General features: G+C 37.7%; 1 protein-coding gene across 4 annotated transcripts in view; it reads right to left on the reverse strand.

Moving 5' to 3' along the window:
* The window catches only part of sbf2 (SET binding factor 2), a 507,247-nt gene that overhangs the window by 17,888 nt on the left and 467,968 nt on the right, over positions 1–21,391 (reverse strand). For all 4 annotated transcript variants that reach the window (XM_059975882.1, XM_059975881.1, XM_059975879.1 and 1 more), the window contains 5 exons: positions 18,065–18,246; positions 17,247–17,423; positions 15,620–15,721; positions 4,112–4,297; positions 20–146 (listed from right to left, as the gene is read on the reverse strand). In XM_059975882.1, the coding sequence (XP_059831865.1) occupies positions 20–146; positions 4,112–4,297; positions 15,620–15,721; positions 17,247–17,423; positions 18,065–18,246 (774 nt within the window). The remainder of the gene's footprint in view (positions 1–19; positions 147–4,111; positions 4,298–15,619; positions 15,722–17,246; positions 17,424–18,064; positions 18,247–21,391) is intronic.

Consider the following 21,391-nt stretch of genomic DNA (forward strand, 5'->3'; position numbering starts at 1 on the left):
ACATATTTATAAAGCTCACCATGTTCAATTCGTTCATAGTCAGAATCCAACAGGAAGGTTTTGAAACGATTGGACACATAATGGTAGGCTAGAAACTTCAAATAATATTGGTTGAACTCAAATTCCATTGGGTACTGATGGTGAATCTGTAAGGAAAATAGGAAGAAAGTAATAATACTATAAAAGAAAAATCAGAATTCCTGGTAGAAAGCAAAAGGCAACAGAAACAAAGCTGGGCTAACATAAGAGGTGATGATGAATAAGTTAACTTCACAACAAACAACAGCTCCCAATGATTAACGTGGTGCCACCAATTAGTTATCACTTTTACAGTCAAAGTACTATAAAGTCTTTCCACTTTCCGCGCACAAACTCAATAAATCCAATAACCATAATAGAATCAGTGAAAGACTGTACCAATTGGGCGTACAACCAGTGTGCAAAGGAAAACAACTTTGCAAATACAAAAAGAAAGAAGAAATAATACCAATAATTAAAAAAACCCAATAAATATCAAGAACACAAGATGAAGAATCCTTGAAAGCGGTAATAGGTTGTGGTAAATTTCAGTGATGGGCAATTGAAGTTAAGTGAACTTATCCCCTTTTGTTTATAGAGCCTGATGGTTGACAGGTAATAACTGTTCCTGAACCTGGTGGTGTAGGGCCTGAGGCTCCTGTACCTTCTTCCTGATGACAGCAGCTGGAAAAGAGCATGACCTGGATGGTGGGGGTCCCTGATTATTGATGCTGCATTTCTGGGACAATGTTTCATGTAGAGTGGTTTTACCCGTGATAGACTGGGCTATATCCACTACTTTCTGTAAGAGTTTCCATTCAAGAGCATCAGTATTTCCACACTAGGTCATGATACACCCAGTCAATACACTCTCCATCACATATCTATAGAAGTTTGTCAAAGTTTTAGATGTCATGCTGAATCTTCAGAAATTCCTAAGTAAGTAGAGGCACTGCCATGCTTTCTTCATAATGGCACTATGTGCTGGGCCCAGTACAGGTCCTCAGAAATGATAACACTGAGGAATTTAAAGTTGCTGACGCTCTCCATCTCTGATCCCCCATTGAAGACTGGCTCATAAATCTCCTGCTTCCTCTTCCTGAAGTCAATAATCAGCTCCTTGGTTTACTGACAATGAGTGAGAGGTTGTTTTTGAGGCACCACTCAGTGAGATTTTCCAGCTCCTTCCTATATGCTGATTCGTCACCATCCTTGATTCGACCAGTGACAGTGGCGTCATTAGCAAACCTGAATCTAGCATTGGAACTGCGCTTAGACACAGTCACAAGTATAAAACAAGCTGAGCAGGGGACTAAGCACACAGCTTTGTGGTTCACCTGTGTTGACAAAGATTGTCAAGGAGATGCTGTTGCCATTCCGAACCAACTAGAGTTTGCAAGTGACAACATCGAGGATTTAACTGCACAAGGAGCTATTGAGGCCAAGGTCTTGAAGCTTATTGATTAGTTTTGAGGGGATGATAGTACTGCATGCTGGAATGTAGTCAACAAGCGCATCCTCATGTATGCATCTTTGTTCCAGAGTTGAGTGAAGAGCCATTACACCCCCTCATCTCACATGACATAGAGACTGAGCCATAAGTAAGGTCTCATGGAATCACATCCAACGTCAAGCTTGTCAGCAGAAAGTCTTCGAGTGATGGGCACTCATCTAATTTTATTTGATTATGGAAGAAAGCAGCAAATCACATATGCACAATGAACATATTCATACTCTATTAAAAGCAGAATCAATTTGGAATAACAAGGGTTGCAACTTCACCTCAAAGTAACGGATTTCAAAGATTCAAGGGTCATTTATTATCAAAGTATATATATAGAATACAACTCTGAGATTCATCCTCCTGTAGACCACCACGAAACAAAGAAACACCATAGAACTTGTTCATTCAGTTTAGCACTGTGGTGATGGCCGATTGCAGGCTGCAAAGCCAGTATTCACTGAGCTGGCCCAATCTACATCAACTGCCTGAGTTAATCAGTCAAAAACAGAAAAAAAGAGTAACTAAACTCCAGAGACATGTGTACCATGAACCTCAAGGTCCCCAAAATGAGTCCACAGCCAGGAGCCTCACCAATTAATCCTTGCAACGTGGATCCCAAGACTCCTGCACTTCCTTCTGACAGCAGCTAGTGGAAGATTGGTCAAATGCAGGCAGATGCCGCTGAGGACACCCGCCTGTCCTCCCATCTCATCTTTGTTGACTTCAAGCTTGCTCAACACCTCAATCGGAGAGAAGCATGAAGTGGATCATGAGCCCATGCTCTCAGTGCCTCAGTCAGAGAGAAGCAATGAAGTGGATCATGGGCTCGTGCTTTCAACGTCTCAATTGGAGAAAAGCAATGAAGTGGATCATGGGTTCGTGCTCTCAGTGCCTCAGTCGGAGAGAAGCAATGAAGTGGATCATGAGCCCATGCTCTCAGTGCCTCAGTCGGAGAGAAGCAATGAAGTGGATCATGGGCTCGTGCTCTCAGTGCCTCAGTCAGAGAGAAGCAATGAAGTGGATCATGGGCTTGTGCTTACGACGTCTCAATTGGAGAAAAGCAATGAAGTGGATCATGAGCCCATGCTCTCAGTGCCTCAGTCAGAGAGAAGCAATGAAGTGGATCATGGGCTCGTGCTTTCAACGTCTCAATTGGAGAAAAGCAATGAAGTGGATCATGGGTTCGTGCTGTCAGTGCCTCAGTTAGAGAGAAGCAATGAAGTGGATCATGAGCCCATGCTCTCAGTGCCTCAGTCAGAGAGAAGCATGAAGTGAATCATGAGCCCATGCTCTCAGTGCCTCAGTCGGAGAGAAGCAATGAAGTGGATCATGAGCCCATGCTCTCAGTGCCTCAGTCGGAGAGAAGCAATGAAGTGGATCATGGGCTCGTGCTCTCAGTGCCTCAGTCCAGTCAGAGAGAAGCAATGAAGTGGATCATGGGCTCGTGCTTACGACGCCTCAATTGGAGAAAAGCAATGAAGTGGATCATGAGCCCATGCTCTCAGTGCCTCAGTCAGAGAGAAGCAATGAAGTGGATCATGGGCTCGTGCTTTCGACGTCTCAATTGGAGAGACGCAATGAAGTGGATCATGGGTTCGTGCTCTCAGTGCCTCAGTCGGAGAGAAGCAATGAAGTGGATCATGAGCTCGTGCTTTCAATGTCTCAATTGGAGAAAAGCAATGGAGTGGATCATGAGCTCGTGCTCTCAGAGCCTCAATTGGAGTGAAGTGGATCATGGGCTCGTGCTTTCAATGTCTCAATTGGAGAGGAGCAATGAAGTGGATCGTGAGCTTGTGTCCTGTGTCCAGGCTTCCTGGCCACCACAGCCCACACTCCACTCCCATCCTCACCGAATTCCCTCAAAGATAGGAAAGCACCAGATCCCTCCATTAGCCCAGACCATACCATTAAAATGTAGTCTCTTGTTCAGTGGGCTCTCAATGTCTGGCCTGATTGTTTAAGCCACATTCAGAAAGAAGAGAGTCCAGGAAATATTGAGCTATTATACTAGGGTTCAAGAAATGTTTTGTAAAAATTGTAGATCCTTCCTCTTCTAGAGACAGAATGATCTCACAGTATGCTTTATTTTCCTTCCTCTATCTTCTTTATTATTGTCTATAGTCATTGTCGCCCACAAGTTTCATCCATAAGCCATCTCATATTCTTAGGATACAATGCTTTTAACCACAACACACCATAAAATAAAATCAATACTTTTTAGTTCAGTGAAATTAACCATACAGGGAGTCCAGTATTTCAGTTCAATTCACCACATGAGAGAAAGGCCTGGTTATCCTTTTGACTGCCAAAGAAACAATCTTCAAAAAATAAATTCAACCCAATATATTTTACTTTAACATATTAATAAAACAAGTGTATAAATGTGATACAACAGCTTGGTGACACCATTTGAATTCGATATTGCATCAACAAACTTCAGCTTGTGTTAATAGCTTGCTAAAGCCACATTTCTAATTTCTTCAAATGTTACCTACCACAAATAGCTCTCAGCCAGGGATAAGCTTTAATATACTAACTGGCTCTTCGGGTTTTTCACTATTCTGAAATGAAGCTATAAAATCTCCTTACCTGATGTACACAATCCAGAAATTGCAGGAAAACTGGAGCAAAGCCACTCCCCTGACTGTTAGGAGTTAAATTACTACGCTGGCTGAACTTGTGGCCAAAGGACAACCATTCTTTTTCAATAAGTATTTTAAAGCCTTCCAGTGTTCTGTAGAATGGGTCACTTAGGAGTTGTGCAAGTGAAACAACCTTGGAAAATAACAGAGAAAGGTATGTGAAGCGGCTGGTCTAAAAACCCATAATGTTTTGTAAATTCACAGCAAGCTGATAAATTATAAGGGTGTTATCATGCTATATTCTTTACTTTCATGTACCAACCAAAGGTGAAAACCTTTTAACCACTGAATTGCCTCGTATCGATTATCCAGTTATAAAGACAATTTTTTATTTCTGATTACTTCTGAAGCTGTATTCAAGGCATTGAACAGTATATTATGCATATTACATGTCAAGATATTTTGTTATGCATTTATCTTTCCCACATTGCTTCTTAATGAATTCTGGAATTACCCATACATGAATATAAAATTTATATGTTAGCACATTGCAAGAGCCTGATCTTTTCTTAATCTGATATTCCAATGTAAGGGAGAAAGCCAGTTCAAGCTGGGGAATTAATTCCAGAAGTTGGAGCTAAGGCAGCTGAAGAACTGGGCTTTGCTGGTAAATTAACTGGTATCAGGAACACGGGAGAGACCAGAATGGCAGAAGTGGGAAAGATACAAGCACAGTGGAGCTGCAGGTAACATAGTTTAAAATCTATGCATCATAGCAGAATCCTGAGCCCTTGTAGTCAGTACATCAGAGAAGGGTAATGAAATCATTACCAAGATTACAAAATAGAAAGTATAGAGTTATAAATAACCTTAGTTTAATACAGAGTATTGCAATGATAAGGTCAAATCTAGAGATTGCAAAGACAAGGATGACAGCTTAAACAGCAGATGTAAAACAGAATCAGACAACATTTCAGAAGCATATTGTCTTAGTGCTGGATAGGATTTATTGTCAAGGAGTTAGCTCAGAACAAATATAACAGCAAATGTACAAATAAATTTATTCATCCAAAGGTTGTTTGGATGGAAAATGTTGGCGAGAACAAAGATCATAAAGGGAATTGAAGCTAATGCTTATGCTCTTTCGAAAATTTAGCTGGAGGGAATGTGTCCTAATTTACTACTGGTGAGATGATGAATCTGGCCAGACAGGCATGGTGACAAATCAGACACCTTGGAAGGGCTCAAGAGAAAGTCTCATGCTTGGACTAGATGTGACATTATTTTGGATAAATTTGTGATGGATAACATTGGAAATAGGGTGGGAGTTAGAGTCAATATTGAGGGGTCAGGCTCCAGATATAAACCTGAGAAAGCAAAATATTAGCAGATAATCCTCTAGCTAAAAATAAAGGCAGTTCTACTTAGAGGTACTGCAGTAGGTCCAAGGATAGAGAGGGTATGGGGTGGTGTTTTGGAGATAAAAGGTAGAAAAGGGAGTATCTGATCAGTTGGCTATGTGAACAGAATAGCTCATGGGCAAAATGAGGCCAAACTAAGATATGTCATTGGGATGGGCAGAAGGGTTCCAAATGTTCATGGGCTGATTGAGCAGATTCATAGTTGCTCATTTTGATTCTGATTATTGTAAATCTATCCACATCTGCTGGTGTTATAATAATTTCATTGCATCAGCTGGCTTCAACTATTTGCAGCAATAAAGTAACAAAGTTGTAAGACTTCTTTGGACAATATAGCATTCTAACCACTGGGAAATACAAGGTTTTTTTTCTTCCCACAGTCATCCTTAAAGCATCTCAGATAGTAGGGGCTATAAAATTATTATAAATTTACAATATATAAAATTTCTATCTATAAGATTTTATATATAACATTAAATAAATATTCATTGAATACAAAAACAGTAAGCAACAATTCAAATAACTATCAAATACCTATATTGACTTTAGGAGGAAGAAACCGGTGGTTTGTGAACCAGTTCTCATCGGAGGATCAGCAACTTTAAATTCCTTGGTGTTACTAATTCAGAGAATCTGTTCTGGGCCCAGAAACCAAGTGCAATTATGAAGAAAGCATTTCAGCACTTCTGCTTCCTCAGAAGTTTGTGAAGATTTGGATAAACATCTAAAACCTTGACAGACTTCTACAGATGTGTGGTGAAGAGCATATTGACTGGTTGTATCAAGGCCTGGTATGGAAACACCAATGCTCTTGGATAGAAAATCCTTCAAAAAATAGTGGATATCGTAGTCCATCATGGCTAAAGCCCTCCCCATCATTGAACACATCTACACAAAGTGCTGTCGCAGGAAGTAAGCATTAAATATGAAGGACTCCCATCACCCTGGCCATGATCTCTTCACTCAACTTCACTCGCCCTATCACTGAACTGTTCCTATAAACTATGGATTCTTCATCTATGTTCCTGATATTCATTGTTTATTTATTATTATTATTACACTTTTTTCTTTTGTATTTGCACAGTTTGTTGTCTTTTGTACATTAATTATTTGTCCTTTTGACTGTGGTCTTTCATTGATTCCATTATGTTTCTTGGCTTTACTGAGTATGCCTACAAGAAAACAAATCTCAGGACTGTATATGGTGATATATATTTCGATAATAAATTTATTGTGAACTTTGAAATACCTGCCTCCAAAATAGTAACTTAAAAATATTTTTGGACAGTTTATTAGGTAATTTGGTTTGAAATGAGCAGAATCCAAACATACTTTTGTTGGTTTACCATGGGTTAGGATTGATGAAAGAAGTCTAATAATGTGCTAGAAGGCTGATTTATGATTTTTCAGTTTGCTTTTAAACTACTGATGAAGGGGAACTATTTAAATGATAATTATTTTATGGATTTGGCAAAGAATTATCCTGTTCTTATGACCTTATGCAGAAATAATTTTCAGTTTTAACATTAATGGAACAATTAATGTCTTGTTACATTTCGGTTACTTTCCTTTTTCACAAGTCTTAATATTGCTACATAAAATCCTGAAATTTCCCTAATACACTTGAACTGGAATAAAACAAAGCAATAACACTTATAAAGTAAGTACCCTATATTAATTCATCTCCTAATATTAAAAGACAAATAACGATTTTTAATAAATCCAGTCTGGTTGACAGAGATAATTTGAGGCAATATTTTCTCCAATCTAGTTGCCAATATTTTAGAAAAAATCTTGGAATCTACATTCAGCAAGGATATAGGCCTATATGATGCACATTCAGTAGGATCCTTATCTTTAGGGAAATAGAGGCTTGATAAAAAGACGTTATTCATCTTTTAATATTGGGAGATTAATTAATATAGTTTACACTCACTCATCTAGAACTCCAGGATGTGTCATTTCACTGTACGCTGAGAAAGTATTTGATAGAGTTGAATCACCATATTTACTCAGTACGTTTGAGAAATTTAATTTTAGTCTGAAATTTATACCTTGGATTAAATTGATATGCCATACCCCTTTGGCTTCAGAACTTACCAATAATCAAAGATCTCCTTTTTTTCAGTTGTTTCGTGGCACTAGGCAAGGCTGTCCTCTTAGCCCTTTATTATTCGATATTGCTTTGGAACCTTTAGCTATTGCTATTCGTGACTCACCCAATATATTTGGCATTACGCGTGGGAATGGGACGTACAAATTATCATTATATGCAGATGACCTGTTACTATATATTTCCAATCCTGAGAAATCCATTCCTGCAGTTATATCTCTGCTTGCTCAGTTTTCCGGCGACAAACTGAATCTTCCCATTAAATATGCAGGTTCCAATTTATAAACGTTTACCATTCAGATTGGTTACAGATTATTTTACTTATTTGGGTGTTAAAATTACTAAGAAGCATAAGGATTATTCAAGGTCAATTTTTTTACCTTTAATTTATGAGGTTAAACAATTGCTTACTAAATGGTCCCCATTGTCTTTATAAATAAGTACCATATAGTAAATAATATCAGCATTATTGACAACTAAGGATTATGTGTGAGCACTTGCTGAGTGACATAATCTACTAGGAAAAAGACAGAATTTGTAAATGGGGTCTCATTGTTGCTAACGTGCATTGTAACTGGCACATAAATATTGAAGTTTAAGATACTGGCTATGAATCCATTCCACTCAAATACTACTTCCATGCAAAGTCCAATGGTAAAACAATGGGCAGTGTTCTAGTGGACCCAATGTTTTGCAGTTGCAGAATTTTCTCATTAATTGAAGGTGTTGCTAGTGTTACTGCTTTGGTTGTTCTGGACTGAGGACAGCCCATTAATCTTGCCAGTAGAAGCCAGAACCCAACAATGTAAAAGGTCTACTCAGGTTATAGCAGGTTTTCCATTCCGGTGAACTGTTCATAGCCCAAATAATTCATAAACTGGAAATTCAGCTGTGAACTGAGTTCCCACACAGCAGAAGATGCCTACACCCCTGCAGCATCTAGCAAATCCATACTGGGTCTCTCAGATTTGTCCGTATTTCACGGTTGTAGATTGGTTGTTTGTAAGATGGGGAGGACCTGTATGTTACTGATTATTAAGACATTACTAAACATGTAAATAAAAAAATAAGTTATTTCAAAGAAAAATAAAAGGATGAATTTGTTTAAAACATAAGCTGCTGTAATTAATGAAAAATGTAAAAATGTGATGAAATAAAGAAAAACAAAAATCTTACTCCAATTTTCCTTCTATATTAATGGTAGCAACCCATTCAAGTGCATGTGGCTGCACCTTTTGTAACACTGAACCTTGATTCAACAACTAATATAATTCTCCTACACTTGATGGTAAGATTGGGGTGCAGGAGAATGTTAGGTAGACTAGTTTCTAGGCTTCAAAGTGCCCCTGATTTCTGTGCTCCAGTGTCAGGGTGTGGAATTCCAAAATGTGCTGTTGACCACATTGTGGCTAGCCAGTAGCTCTCTATGGAATTGCTGACTAGCTTCAGCTTATTTAGGGTCAAAACACGGGATCTATATCAACTTGCAAGTGCAGATGATGACAAATTGAATTTAATTTAGTGCTATATGGCAGCGACAGTGAAGTCAAAAAGAGGAATGAATGCTTTCTATGCAAGGGTAAAAAACATTCTTAAAAGTTAAGAAAATCTATAAGGAGGTTAACATCTGCATGCAGTTTGATAAGATACAGACTAAACAATTTCAAACATAAAGTAAGGTGATCTTAAAGGAGTACACCCCACAGTTTACTGATCTTAAAATTGAATGCTTACAACTGTATTCAGCAAAAGAAGTAAAAATGATTCTCTGTCTATCAGCTTGCTGGGAGGTAAACATTTGCTACTGAAATCATTATGATATATTATTGACATATATATGACATGACTAATTCCTGTGGGATATCAATACCTATTGGGCTCTGTCGCCAAATATTTCAAAAACAGTTTGCAAAATAAATTCGTAACTGAGAATAGGCAGCAAATACTTACTTACCTTCAGATAAACACTCTATACAGTTAGTACAACGTAGTTCCCTCTTTAAAACTGCTAAATGGGATCAACAATTTGATTTGGCAATGATTTATAACTGGTAACCATATAACCACTTAAAACTCCCACTGGGCATGAAAAGGTAAACGTTTGCTCAGGCCTGCAGGAGTATGTAATGCCAGTAAAGAATCAAGTGTCAATGGGATTTTAAAACTGTGTATTTAGTTCACTGCAGCTGATTTCAGCACTTAAGAAATGGCAAAGCATAACCAGCCAGTGTTGTTTTACATGTTGTTGATACTGGATATTCTTTGAGGTAATTCCAGAAAAAAAAGCACTGGCAGAAAAAAGCAAGATGTGTTACAAACTATTGGGTGGTCAGATATCTCGTTTTCTCACTTAGGGACACAGCTGAGGGCTCCATTTCCAGTAAAAGGCACAAGCGTATACCAGAGACTAATTTTCACTTCAGTGGGGTCACATCAGTGATTCCCAAGGCTAGGGCAAGTGTTATTCTGTCCTAGTTTTCCAGAGAAAGAAATCATATTCACTGAGGTTAACCTCGGTTCAAAGGGACTATCCTGATAGAGAACCTAGAGGTCTATAGCCAGGTGATTTAGAAAGGATGCTGCAAGGGAGCTCTAAGGGAGTCTTCTCTTAATGCTTGTATCCACTCTGACTGCCCATGATTTCGAAGGAGATGATGAAGAGAGTCCCACTAACCTACCTAAAGCAGCAGCTATCAACAAACTGAGATGTAGTATTTATCAACAAAAGTATGTTTAAAGGATTCCAAGGTCAGAAATTATCCCCATAGGGGCTTTTATTCTTTTGCATACCAGTGTCATCCAAGAAGAGGAATGTAAAATATCTCGACAAATTGTAGGCCATATTTGGTGCCAGTGAAGTAATTGGAGAGTGCTGAGTTTGAGTATGTAGAATGGTGAGAAGCAATCTGCTGATGAACATTTATGGTGTCTGAAAGTGTAATTAACATTCAGTTTGACTTCAGTATGAATAAAACCTAGTTCTTCTGGGATTTTTGTTTTATTATTTAGTTTCTAGGGTTTGCATTGCACCAGCAAAGCCAGCATCTATCACCACCCCGATTGCTCTGGAGAAGTGGCAATGATTTTTGAATGCTACTTGGTACCTTATTTTAGCATTGCCAAAATATGTCACTTCCGATAGTATGTAGCAAAGTAACAAGCCCTTGAGTCTAATTATACTCTCAATTTTCTGAATCAAGTATCATACTGAACAAATGCTGATGGCAAGGAAAAATAACATCTCCATAAGTAGGCTTGGCAAATTAAAAGCATCAAGTATTCTGAATGAATTCAACTTCCAAATATTTGCAGGAGAAACACAAGACATCTTTCAATAAAAGTTTCAAGTATAAGTGAAATGGAATTCTTAGAAACCACTGGTTCCTAGGGAAATAAATTTCCAAGGATAGATGTTATTTAATCTAGAGCTTTAAACAACTAAAAAGAGAATTGCCAAATAATGACAATCAAGGGAGACACTAGGGAGACATAAAAACACGGGAAACAGACTAATGCAGTGGCACATTCAAACACAGACGCATCAATCTTCTACGTCAAGGAAATTATACAATCAAGAGTAAATGTGGATCAAATAAAAATGCTGCCTAACAAACCAAATGAATTTGCAAGGAAGTGACAAGGCAAGCTAGCTATGTAAGCTGACTGAAATAGCATATCTTTACTTCTAAAAGCTTGGTAAATTCCATACGAAGGGCTTTTAATTAAATTCAAAAGGCAGTAGAATTAAGAGGAATTCCTCCAAGTGATTCAAGGTTAAAAAATGGATGCTTCTGAAAGGAAATAAATCAGTGGATGGAAAAGTAATGGCTCAAAATGTCTGTAAAAATAGCTCCCATTACAGGGCTGTACTTTCCTGCAGACACAGAAGCAGCCTAATGGATTTTTGCCTGTTGTGGACAAATCACCTGAATGATACATCACAACAGCAACATTAAAAAAAGTGTTCTCTAATGCAAATACAACAGCAAATTGAAAATCATAAAGTAAACAAATAGGTAAAGATTTTACTTTATGTGTATAATTTCATTATGCACGCAACAGAGTTTTACTGCACCCATGTAAACTAAAATAATTAGAGTGCATGAGCAGACAATTTTCTGGGTAATTTACAAATGGTCATGTGATATAAAAATACAAATTACAGATGATAATGATAATATTTCTCCAACATCTTATACAGACTAAGTAATAAAGATTCAGAAATGACCACTGTCTGCAGTTGGTTGTGTATTAAGAACTTCCATCATAAGTTCAGGATCAATTAATCTACATCTGTTATCATGATCCAGTTTGAAGAGTTGTCATTTATATAAATTCCTCGGGGTTACAATTTCTGCTAGAAATACGAATTCATCGTAGCTAAGAAAATACTAAAATATTACCATCAGTGACAGAACAGAAAAGGCCATAAGACCTAGAAGCAGAATTAAGCCATTCAGGCCATCCAGTGCTCCAACACTGCTGATTTATTATCCCTTTCAACCCTGTTGTCCTGCCTTTTCCCAGTAACCTTTGACACCCTGATTAATCAAGAACATATCAACCTCTACCTTAAATATACCCAATGAATTGGCCTGCACAACTGTCTGTGAAAAAGAACTCCACAGATTCACCACCCTCTGGCTAAAGAAATCTTCCCTCCCTCATCTGTGCTCTAAATGGATGTCCCACAATTCTGAGGCTGTGCCTCTTAGTCTTAGACTCCTCACTATGGGAACCATCCTCTCCATATCCACTCTATCCAAACCTTTCAATATTCAATAGGTTTCAATGAGACCCCCCCCCCAATTCTTCTAAACTCCAGTAAGCACAGCCCCATAACCATCAAATGCTCCTCACATGTTAACCCTTTCATTCCTGGGATCATTCTCCTGAACTTCATCCAATGCCAGCATGTCTTTTCTTAGTTAATGGACCCAAAATTGCTCAGCAATGCCTTTTAAAACCTCAGCATTATATCCTTGCTTTTGCATTCTAGTTCTCTTACAATGAATGTTAACATTGCATTTTCCTTTCTTAACATCTACTCAACCAGCAAGTTAACATTTTGAGAATTGTGCACATGGACTCTCAAGTTCCTCTGCACCTCTGATTTATGGATTTCCCCCCATTTAGAAAATAGTTCACTCTTTTATTCCTCTTGCTGAAGTGCACGACCGTGCATTTTCCTGCATTATATTCCATCCGCCACTTCTTTGCCCATTCCCCCTACCTGTCTAAGTACTTCTACAGACACCCTGCTTCCTCAACATTGCCTGTCCTTCCACCTGTCTTAACATCATCCAGAAACTTGGCCCAAAGCCATGAATTTCTTCATCCAAGTTATTAACAAAGAATGTGAAAAGAAGCGGTCCCAATACTGAACCTGTAGCACACCACTAGTCACCAGCAGCCAGCCAGAAAATGCCCCCTTTATTTCCCACTCTTTGCCTTCTGCCAACCAGCCAATCCTCTATCCAATCCAGTAACTTTTCTGTATTATCATGGGCTCTTATTTTGTTAAGCAGCCTCATGTGCAGCACCTAGTTAAAAGCCTTCTGAAATTCCAAATAAACAACCTTCACGGACTCTTCTTTGTCTATCCTATTATTCCTCATAGAATTCCAAAAGATTTGTCTGACAAGGTTTCTCCTTTAGAAAACCATGTTGACTTTGGCCTACTTAATCATGTGCCTACAAGTACCCCAAAACTTCATCCTTAATAATAGACTCCAACATCTTTTCAACAACCGAGTTCAAAGTAAATTTATTATAATTAGTACATGTAAGTCACCATATGCAACCCTGAGATTTGTTTTCATTTTAGTTCAATTCATTTCAAGTTTAATTGTCATTCAATCAACAATGAATAACCATGAATACAGCAAAATGAAACAATGTTGCTCCAGGCCGAGGTGCAAAACACACTATCAACAGTCATACACAGCACAAGGTACATACAGCACATATAAGATATCAATAAAATATAGTCACAAAAATTTATATTTATAGTCCAAGACCCTGAGTCCATGAATATTACAGCAGTCGGCAGACGAATGCAATACAGCTTGCTTTTGCTGAGCGAACACCAGAGTACAGCAGCGTCTCCAGCTCGGATGTCACGCCATACTCCCCCCAGGACTCTGGTGGAGTGCATCGACTCTAATGCCTCCCTCCTGGGCGGCTGCAAATAGGTGACAGCTCGGCCAGAGGCCCAGTCCTCGCAATGACCAAGGTTATGAAGCTCCCCTGCCGCCTTTTCTCTCTTTATGGCTTTTTAATTGTCTTCTGTTGGTTTTTAAAAGCTTCCCAAATCTTTACCTTTCCGCTAATTTTTGCTATATCGTATAACGTCTCTTTTGCTTTGACGCTGTCTTTGATTTCCCTTCTCAGCCACGGTTGCCTTATCCTCTCTTGAGAATACTTCATCATCTTTGGAATTATCTTTCCCACATTTTCCCAATTTCTCCCAGAAGCACCACCAACTGCTACTCTGCTGTCATCCCTGCTAGTATTCCCTTCCTATCAACTTTGGCCAGCTCCTCACTCAGGTGTATGTAGTTCCTTTGGCTCCACTCTTTTACTGATATATCCAATTTTAGTTTCTCCTTCTCAAACTGCAAGGGGAACTCTATCATATTATGTTCACTGCCTCCTTATGGTTCCTTTACCTTAAGCTTCCTGAACAAATCTGGGTCATTACATAACACCCAGTGCAGAACTGCCATTCCCCTGGTAGGTTCAACCACAAACTGCTCTAAACAGCCATCTTGTAAGCATTCTACAAATTACTCCATCTTGGGATCCAGCATCCACCAGATTTTTCCAATCTATCTGCATATTGAAATCTCTCATTATTATTCCAACATTGCCGTTATTACATACCTTTTCTGTTTCCCATTGTATTTTATAGCCCACATCTTTGCTACTTTTCAGAGGCCTATATATAACTTCCATCAGAGTCTTTTTACCCTTGCAGTTTCTTAACTCTACCTACATCTTCTGATCCTGTGTCACCTTTTCTAAGGATTTGATTTCTTTTTTTTTTAACCCTCACCCCCTGCCTATCTGCCTGTTCTTTCGATAGAGTGTGTATCCTTGGATGTTAAGCTCTTGAGCTTTTGAGGATAGAAAAGTTTGAGCAAATGAATGAAATATTTGTACCTCCAATACATCATTTATATTGCTAAAAAGTATTTCAACATGTATGTTTGTATATTTCACCTTAAGTAATTAACATAATAATTTAAACCAATGTGGCTGTGTAATGAATACATGTCTGTAACACTTGGATGGGCAAACTGCTGACATTGCCTTTCTGCAGCAAAGCAATGGTAAATATCAGAAGCTCTTGTCTAGATGTTGGAATATTCATTCTCAATACTTTGAAAAGCATAATATGCAAATGAGTAAATTTAATTCAGAGCTGCACTAGAATGTAATACGCTTAATTAGTTAGTCTTATTTTAATGAAATAGTCTCACTCAAAAAAGGTGAAGAGAAATGCAAAATATCTAATTACTTTTTCAAAGCGTGGATGTCCCGACGTAAGAAAAGCTTCTTCCCCACTGCTATTGAATGTATAAACCAATCAACTCTTTCACACCCTTTTCCTCATTCTCACACTCTTATTTCTATATCTCATGGATATTCCATTATTGTCATTTTAGCATTTCTTTTCTCAATACTTCAGTCTGCACTCCAACCTTTGTGGCAATCTGTTCTGGTCCATTCGTCTGTATGTATTGTTGTATTTATTATTACAATATATACCATTTACCCTGAACCACGTAAACAAGAAATTTCAATGGATATGACATTAAACTAATCTAATTTGATCATATGTTGAATCAACGTTTTGATGGCGAGTTCTCCAAGATTTAAGCATAAAATAGAGTTGATTCAATTTATAATGTATTGGAAATTTTAAAAATGCAAATGTTCCACAGGTTCACTGTAGATAATTATTTCATAGAATTACCTGTGTTGTAATGTCCATACCATCTTCCAGGCTTACCATTACTGAGGAACCACTATCAAGAAGTTCTGCTATCACCACAGCCAGTTGCAGTATTCTATGTATCTGAGAAAAAGGAACAAATACTACTAGAACTCTGGCAAAATGACTTTGATTTACTAAACACTACACATTATTAATATAATGCAAATGCAATTAGCCTACACATTTTCTTGCTTTATCAATACATTTGTATCATCTTGTTAATGTATTAGCTGACATTTGTCCATCAGTAACAAGCCTCAAATACTTTGACTTAGTAATAATAGTCACAAAGTTATACTGCATGGAAATAGGCTCTTTGGCCCAACTCATCCATGCCAACCAACAGGACTACATGAGCTAGTCTCATTTACCAGTGTTTGGGCCATATATCTTTCATAGTCATATCAAAATAGAGAAAAATACATAATATTGCTTTGTATCTTCATAACTAAAAATTCACTCATTCATTAACACACCTTACCATCATCCTAATGAGCACATTCAATTAAATTTATAAACTGAAAGGAAAGAACTAATAACCTTGCTAGGATGAATGAATTTCTCAGATATGCTCATACTCAAGTAAAACAATTCCCATCTTTTGTTTATAGTTCGTTAGAAACAGAGAAAACCTACAGCACAATACAGGCCCTTCAGTCCACAAAGCTGTGCCGAACATGTCCTTACCTTAGAACTACCTATGCTTACCCACAGTCCCCTATTTTTCTAAGCTCCATGTACCCATCCAGGAGTCTCTTAGAAGACCCTATCGTTTCCCCCTCCACCACCGCCACTGGCAGCCCATTCCACGCACTCACCACTCTCTGCATAAAAGACTTATCCCTGACATCTCCTCTGTACCTACTCCCCAGCACCTTAAAACTATGCCCTCTCGTGCTAGCCATTTTAGCCCTGGGAAAAAGGCTCTGACTATCCACACAATCAATGTCTCTCATTATCTTGTACACCTCTATCAGGTCACCTCTCATCTTCCGTCACTCCAGTGAGAAAAGGCCGAGTTCACTCAACCTATTCTTATAAGGCATGCTCCCTGATCCAGGCAACATCTCCTCTGCACCCTTTCTATGGTTTTCACATCCTTCCTGTAGTGAGGTGACCAGAACTGAGCACAGTACTCTGTGGGGTCTATCCAGGGTCCTATAGAGCTGCAACATTACCTCTCGGCTCTTAAACTCTTAAACTCAATCTCACGATTAATGAAAGCACCATATGCCTTCTTTGGTATTGGATATTATATAAAAACATTCATGTTTTGATTTTAGTTAATAACTCAAAATTCTAATTACAAGAGCCTTTGCTGGTAGAGAATTAAAACAACATTTTCAATTACAGACGTTATGTGGTAAGAAATACAATATATACCACAATGTGCACATAAAATGTAACATTTTCAGAACTTAAAAGATGTAATTCTATAATATTTATTGAATTTTGTTCCTGTTACCTGTCCTCATTCCTGAGGAGGAAGAAAAATAGGAGAAAAAAATTATTTTCTCAAAATTTCACTATAATCTTCACTCTCTTCAGTGCTAAGGAATTAAATAAAAATTAATTTTAAATAACTAGCACAAAATAAATTATATACCTGCAGCAGCCATTCTGATTCTCCAAGAAGCTTGTACAAAGTCATGTCTGTGTCAACAGGGACAGTACTGGGCACACATGCCCTCATTAGCTTTTTGAAACTAGCTTTCACCTGTCGAACATCGACATAATCCACAGGTATGAGCTCACAGTTAAGAGCAAGGTCAAGTTTAAAGCCCTGAAAATAAAAATCTTGTTAACATTGCTGAAAATGAAATAAACTTGATTCAATTATAAATATGGTATGGGCATACTTTTATGTAGTTGTTGCAGAGTACAAGATTGGACAACTGTAAAAAGTGGAAGGAGAAATGGAGTAAAGTAACATCAATAGAGAAGGACCTTTAAGAAGAAATAGTCGAGATTTTTGGCAGTTAGCAGCTAGCTTGTAAGAAAGGTTCCAAATAACAAGTACTCTAATTCTCAAAAGCATTTCTTGAGAATCTTATGAGAAATAGCTACTAGGTTTTTCACAGATACATCTCGTCACCCATCCTTTTATTTATTCAAAATGAAAAGATTAAAACATTTTTCAAATTCTACTTTTGTTTTCTCTTTAGCATTTTGAAAATCATACAGTGTATAAAATTTACACTAGCAGTATTTTAGTGTTTGCAATCTAATGCAAGAATAACATGAATACATAAATGTGACAAATTCTGTAAATAAATTAAGCTAATAATGGATTAGTTTTTGTTTGCAAATTATGTTTATAATTTTGCAGGTGATCTAATCAGAATGAAAAGTGAAATACAATAGAAAATTAAATTCTGTATGGAAATAATTAAAGAATTTGAACGGAATCCAGTTTCAACTTACTCTTAGCTGAGATTTTTCCCCAAACAGATATAGTGCTGCTTGGTGCTTGAGGAGCTGGTTCTGCAGAGAATTGTCACAGCCTGCTGTCACAGGGGATTCCTTTCCAGCTAACCTTGCGCCTACATCAGTAGTTGAAAACTGGGCATTGAAGCGACTACTGGAGCGCAGGCTGGCCCACATGCCTAAAGAGAAAAAGGAAATTAACTTTGATAGATACTAGGATTAAACACTGACATAAAAGTAGTAAAAAGGCTACTCATTCGATCTTGGATAGAAGGTTATCATGCTGCACAATAGTTTATTTGGCACTAAACTTGCTGAGTGCAGCAAAGTAATCATACTTGCTAATGACCTCAATGAAAGATTATTGCAAATATCCAATGATCTGAAGCATGAACATTGATTTTTTTCTAAAGTCCTATTCAATTCAATGGATTCCAGCAGTACAGATCATTACAAAACAAATTACATTTATAACATTTCAGACAGCAAATCACGAAGAGTAAGCCAAAATTATTAGTTACATTACAAACATGTTAATAATGATTTTTATATCATTAACGAAAGGTGAAATATCCAAGACTTTGAAACAATAAGAAGGTAAAACCCATTATATTTTAAAACGTCTCAGCGGAAACTTACGCATTTCATAGTATTATAATCACAGAATCAATTTTCAAATGGGTTAATTCATGTTATTTCAAATGATTTTTAATAATTTGGAGAAGACCAAACAATAAAGATGACCTAATTTTCTGGTAGCAAACACAGAATTTCTTTGCTAAAACATGTATGCATGTTAACTTTGGAGACAAAATCAACTTAATGGGCTAAGCTCAAAACCAATTAAGTAGGTTAGTAACTATTAAACACATTTTACCAATACAACCTCATTACTCAACATTCTTTTCAAAGTGGATTCTAGTTTTTTGTAAGCCAGTTATCCAGAAATCCAAGAAATTAATATTATGGGTGGGAAAAAAAGCTTCCAAAATCATAACAGCAGATTTCAAATGGAACCATTATTTTTGGAAGAAATAATGTACTCCCCCAGTGCAAGTATTTAGAATCAAATCATCCAATGCTGCATAAAGTATTAAAGAAAAATATTTTTGTATTCCAGTAAAAAAACAAATTACTAACATCATTGCAGTTAATTAAATAAATACTTGAGTCGCATAAATAAATTGTAATGGCCATTTTTGATTTAGAATTACAAATAAATATTAATCATCAGATCATAATGAATAGAAGTTATCTATTTTGTTTCTCTTTCCCATGCCATCTTTCAAAAAATCCATGCATGAGTTTTTACTTCTGGATCATTTTCCTGCACTGAACCCATCTTGCTTGATTTCCTTATTATCTTAAAAAAACTGACCTCTGTGTTGAATACATTGAGCAACAGAGTCTCAACAGACTTCTTGGATAGATTTTTTCCCCATCTCTTCTTGAATGGCTAACCATTTATTTTGAGACCCACAGTTCTCAGTGAACCAACTTGGGAAGCCATATAACCTCACAAGCCTTAGGAATTTTGGATGTTTCACCCCATTCTTCTTTAAATCAAGAGACTATAGATTGACTTTGCTTAATCTCTTTTCAAAATACAAAACACATTACTCCAAGAATCAATATGGAAATCCTTCACCAAAATATATATCCATCCTTAGGGCTATAACTGGTACAAGACATGTCTCAACAAATACTCAAATCTTCTTGTAATAAAGGCCTAAACCTGTCTGTTTCCTCTATGGACTGCTGGGCCTGGATAGATACCTTGCCCAGCCACTTAATTCCTCCATAAAAATCATTGATATGCATAGTTTCAAATGGGGCCAAACCCCTCTCCACATTTTGGCCCATTTGTTACAACTACCTAACCCAAAAGTGATCCATTTATCCCTAATTTGAATTTCTATATGTTAACCAATTCTCATTCTAAAACATTGTTTTATTGCTAACGCCATATGCACTAAATTCAGAAATTCAGATCCTATAATTCTCCTAAAAACTATGAACAATTTATGGGGGTTAAATAGAATACAAACTTGTACATCTTTGGAACACAAGAAGAAACTGGTGTACTGGGGTGGGGGAAAGATAGAACCAAATGATCCCAGACCTGCCAGCTCCACACAGGCAACATATGAGATCAGGGTGAACACTGGAGCTGTGAGGTACGAGCTCTTTCAGCTGCACCACTGTACTGTCCCTGTCAAACCTGATTTGACTTTCATAAATCCACACATAAATCCAGCATGTAAGTGCCATTATGAAGAAAGCATAGCAGCATCTCTACTATTTAAGAATTTGTGAAGATTCAGCATGTCATCCGAAACTTTTACAGATTTTCATAGATGTTTGGTGGAGAGTATACTGACTGGTTACATCATGGATTAGAGACATAGAAACATAAAAAATAGGTGCAGGAGTAGGCCCTTCGGCCCTTCGAGCCTGCACTGCCATTCAGTACGATCATGGCTGATCATCCAACTCAGAGCCCTGTACCTGCTTTCTCTCCATACCCCTGATCCCTTTAGCCACAAGGGCCATCTCTAACTCCCTCTTAAATATAGTCAATGAACCGGCCTCAACTGTTTCCTGTGGCAGAGAATTCCACAGATTCACCACTCTCTTTGTGAAGAAGTTTTTCCTCATCGCGGTCCTAAAAGGCTTCCCCTTTATCCCTCGTTCTGGACTTCCCCAACTAGCCTGTCCGATCCCTTTAGAATTTTATACGTTTCAATAAGATCCCCCCTCAATCTTCTAAATTCTAGCGAGTATAAGCCTAGTAGATCCAGTCTTTCTTCATATGAAAGTCCTGCCATCCCAGGAATCAATCTGGTGAACCTTCTTTGTACTCCCTCTATGGCAAGAATGTCTTTCCTCAGATTAGGGGACCAAAACTGAACACAAATCTCCAGGTGTGGTCTCACCAAGGCCTTGTACAACTGCAGTAGAACCTCCCTGCTCCCGTACTCGAATTCTCTTGCTATGAATGCCAACATACCATTCGCCTTTTTCACCGTCTGCTGTACCCGCATGCCCACTTTCAATGACTCGTGTCGCTTCTCTCCCCTCTTTCTTCATTAAGGGGAATGCATTTGTTACTTTCCAATCTATGGAAAGTTAATGGAATCTATGCAAGCCTGGAAGATGAATACTTCTTCCATCTCAGTCTAAATATAGATTATCAAGAAATTCTACATAATTTACAAGACTTTTTTCTGTCTTATTTTATGACGACAAATCACTTGTTTAGGTTTTTTGTCATTTCTCTATTTCTGTATCTCAGTCCTTAATCGAACTACATTAACCTCAACT

Source organism: Hypanus sabinus, chromosome 7 (genome assembly GCF_030144855.1).
Source record: "Hypanus sabinus isolate sHypSab1 chromosome 7, sHypSab1.hap1, whole genome shotgun sequence".
Classification (NCBI taxonomy): domain Eukaryota; kingdom Metazoa; phylum Chordata; class Chondrichthyes; order Myliobatiformes; family Dasyatidae; genus Hypanus; species Hypanus sabinus.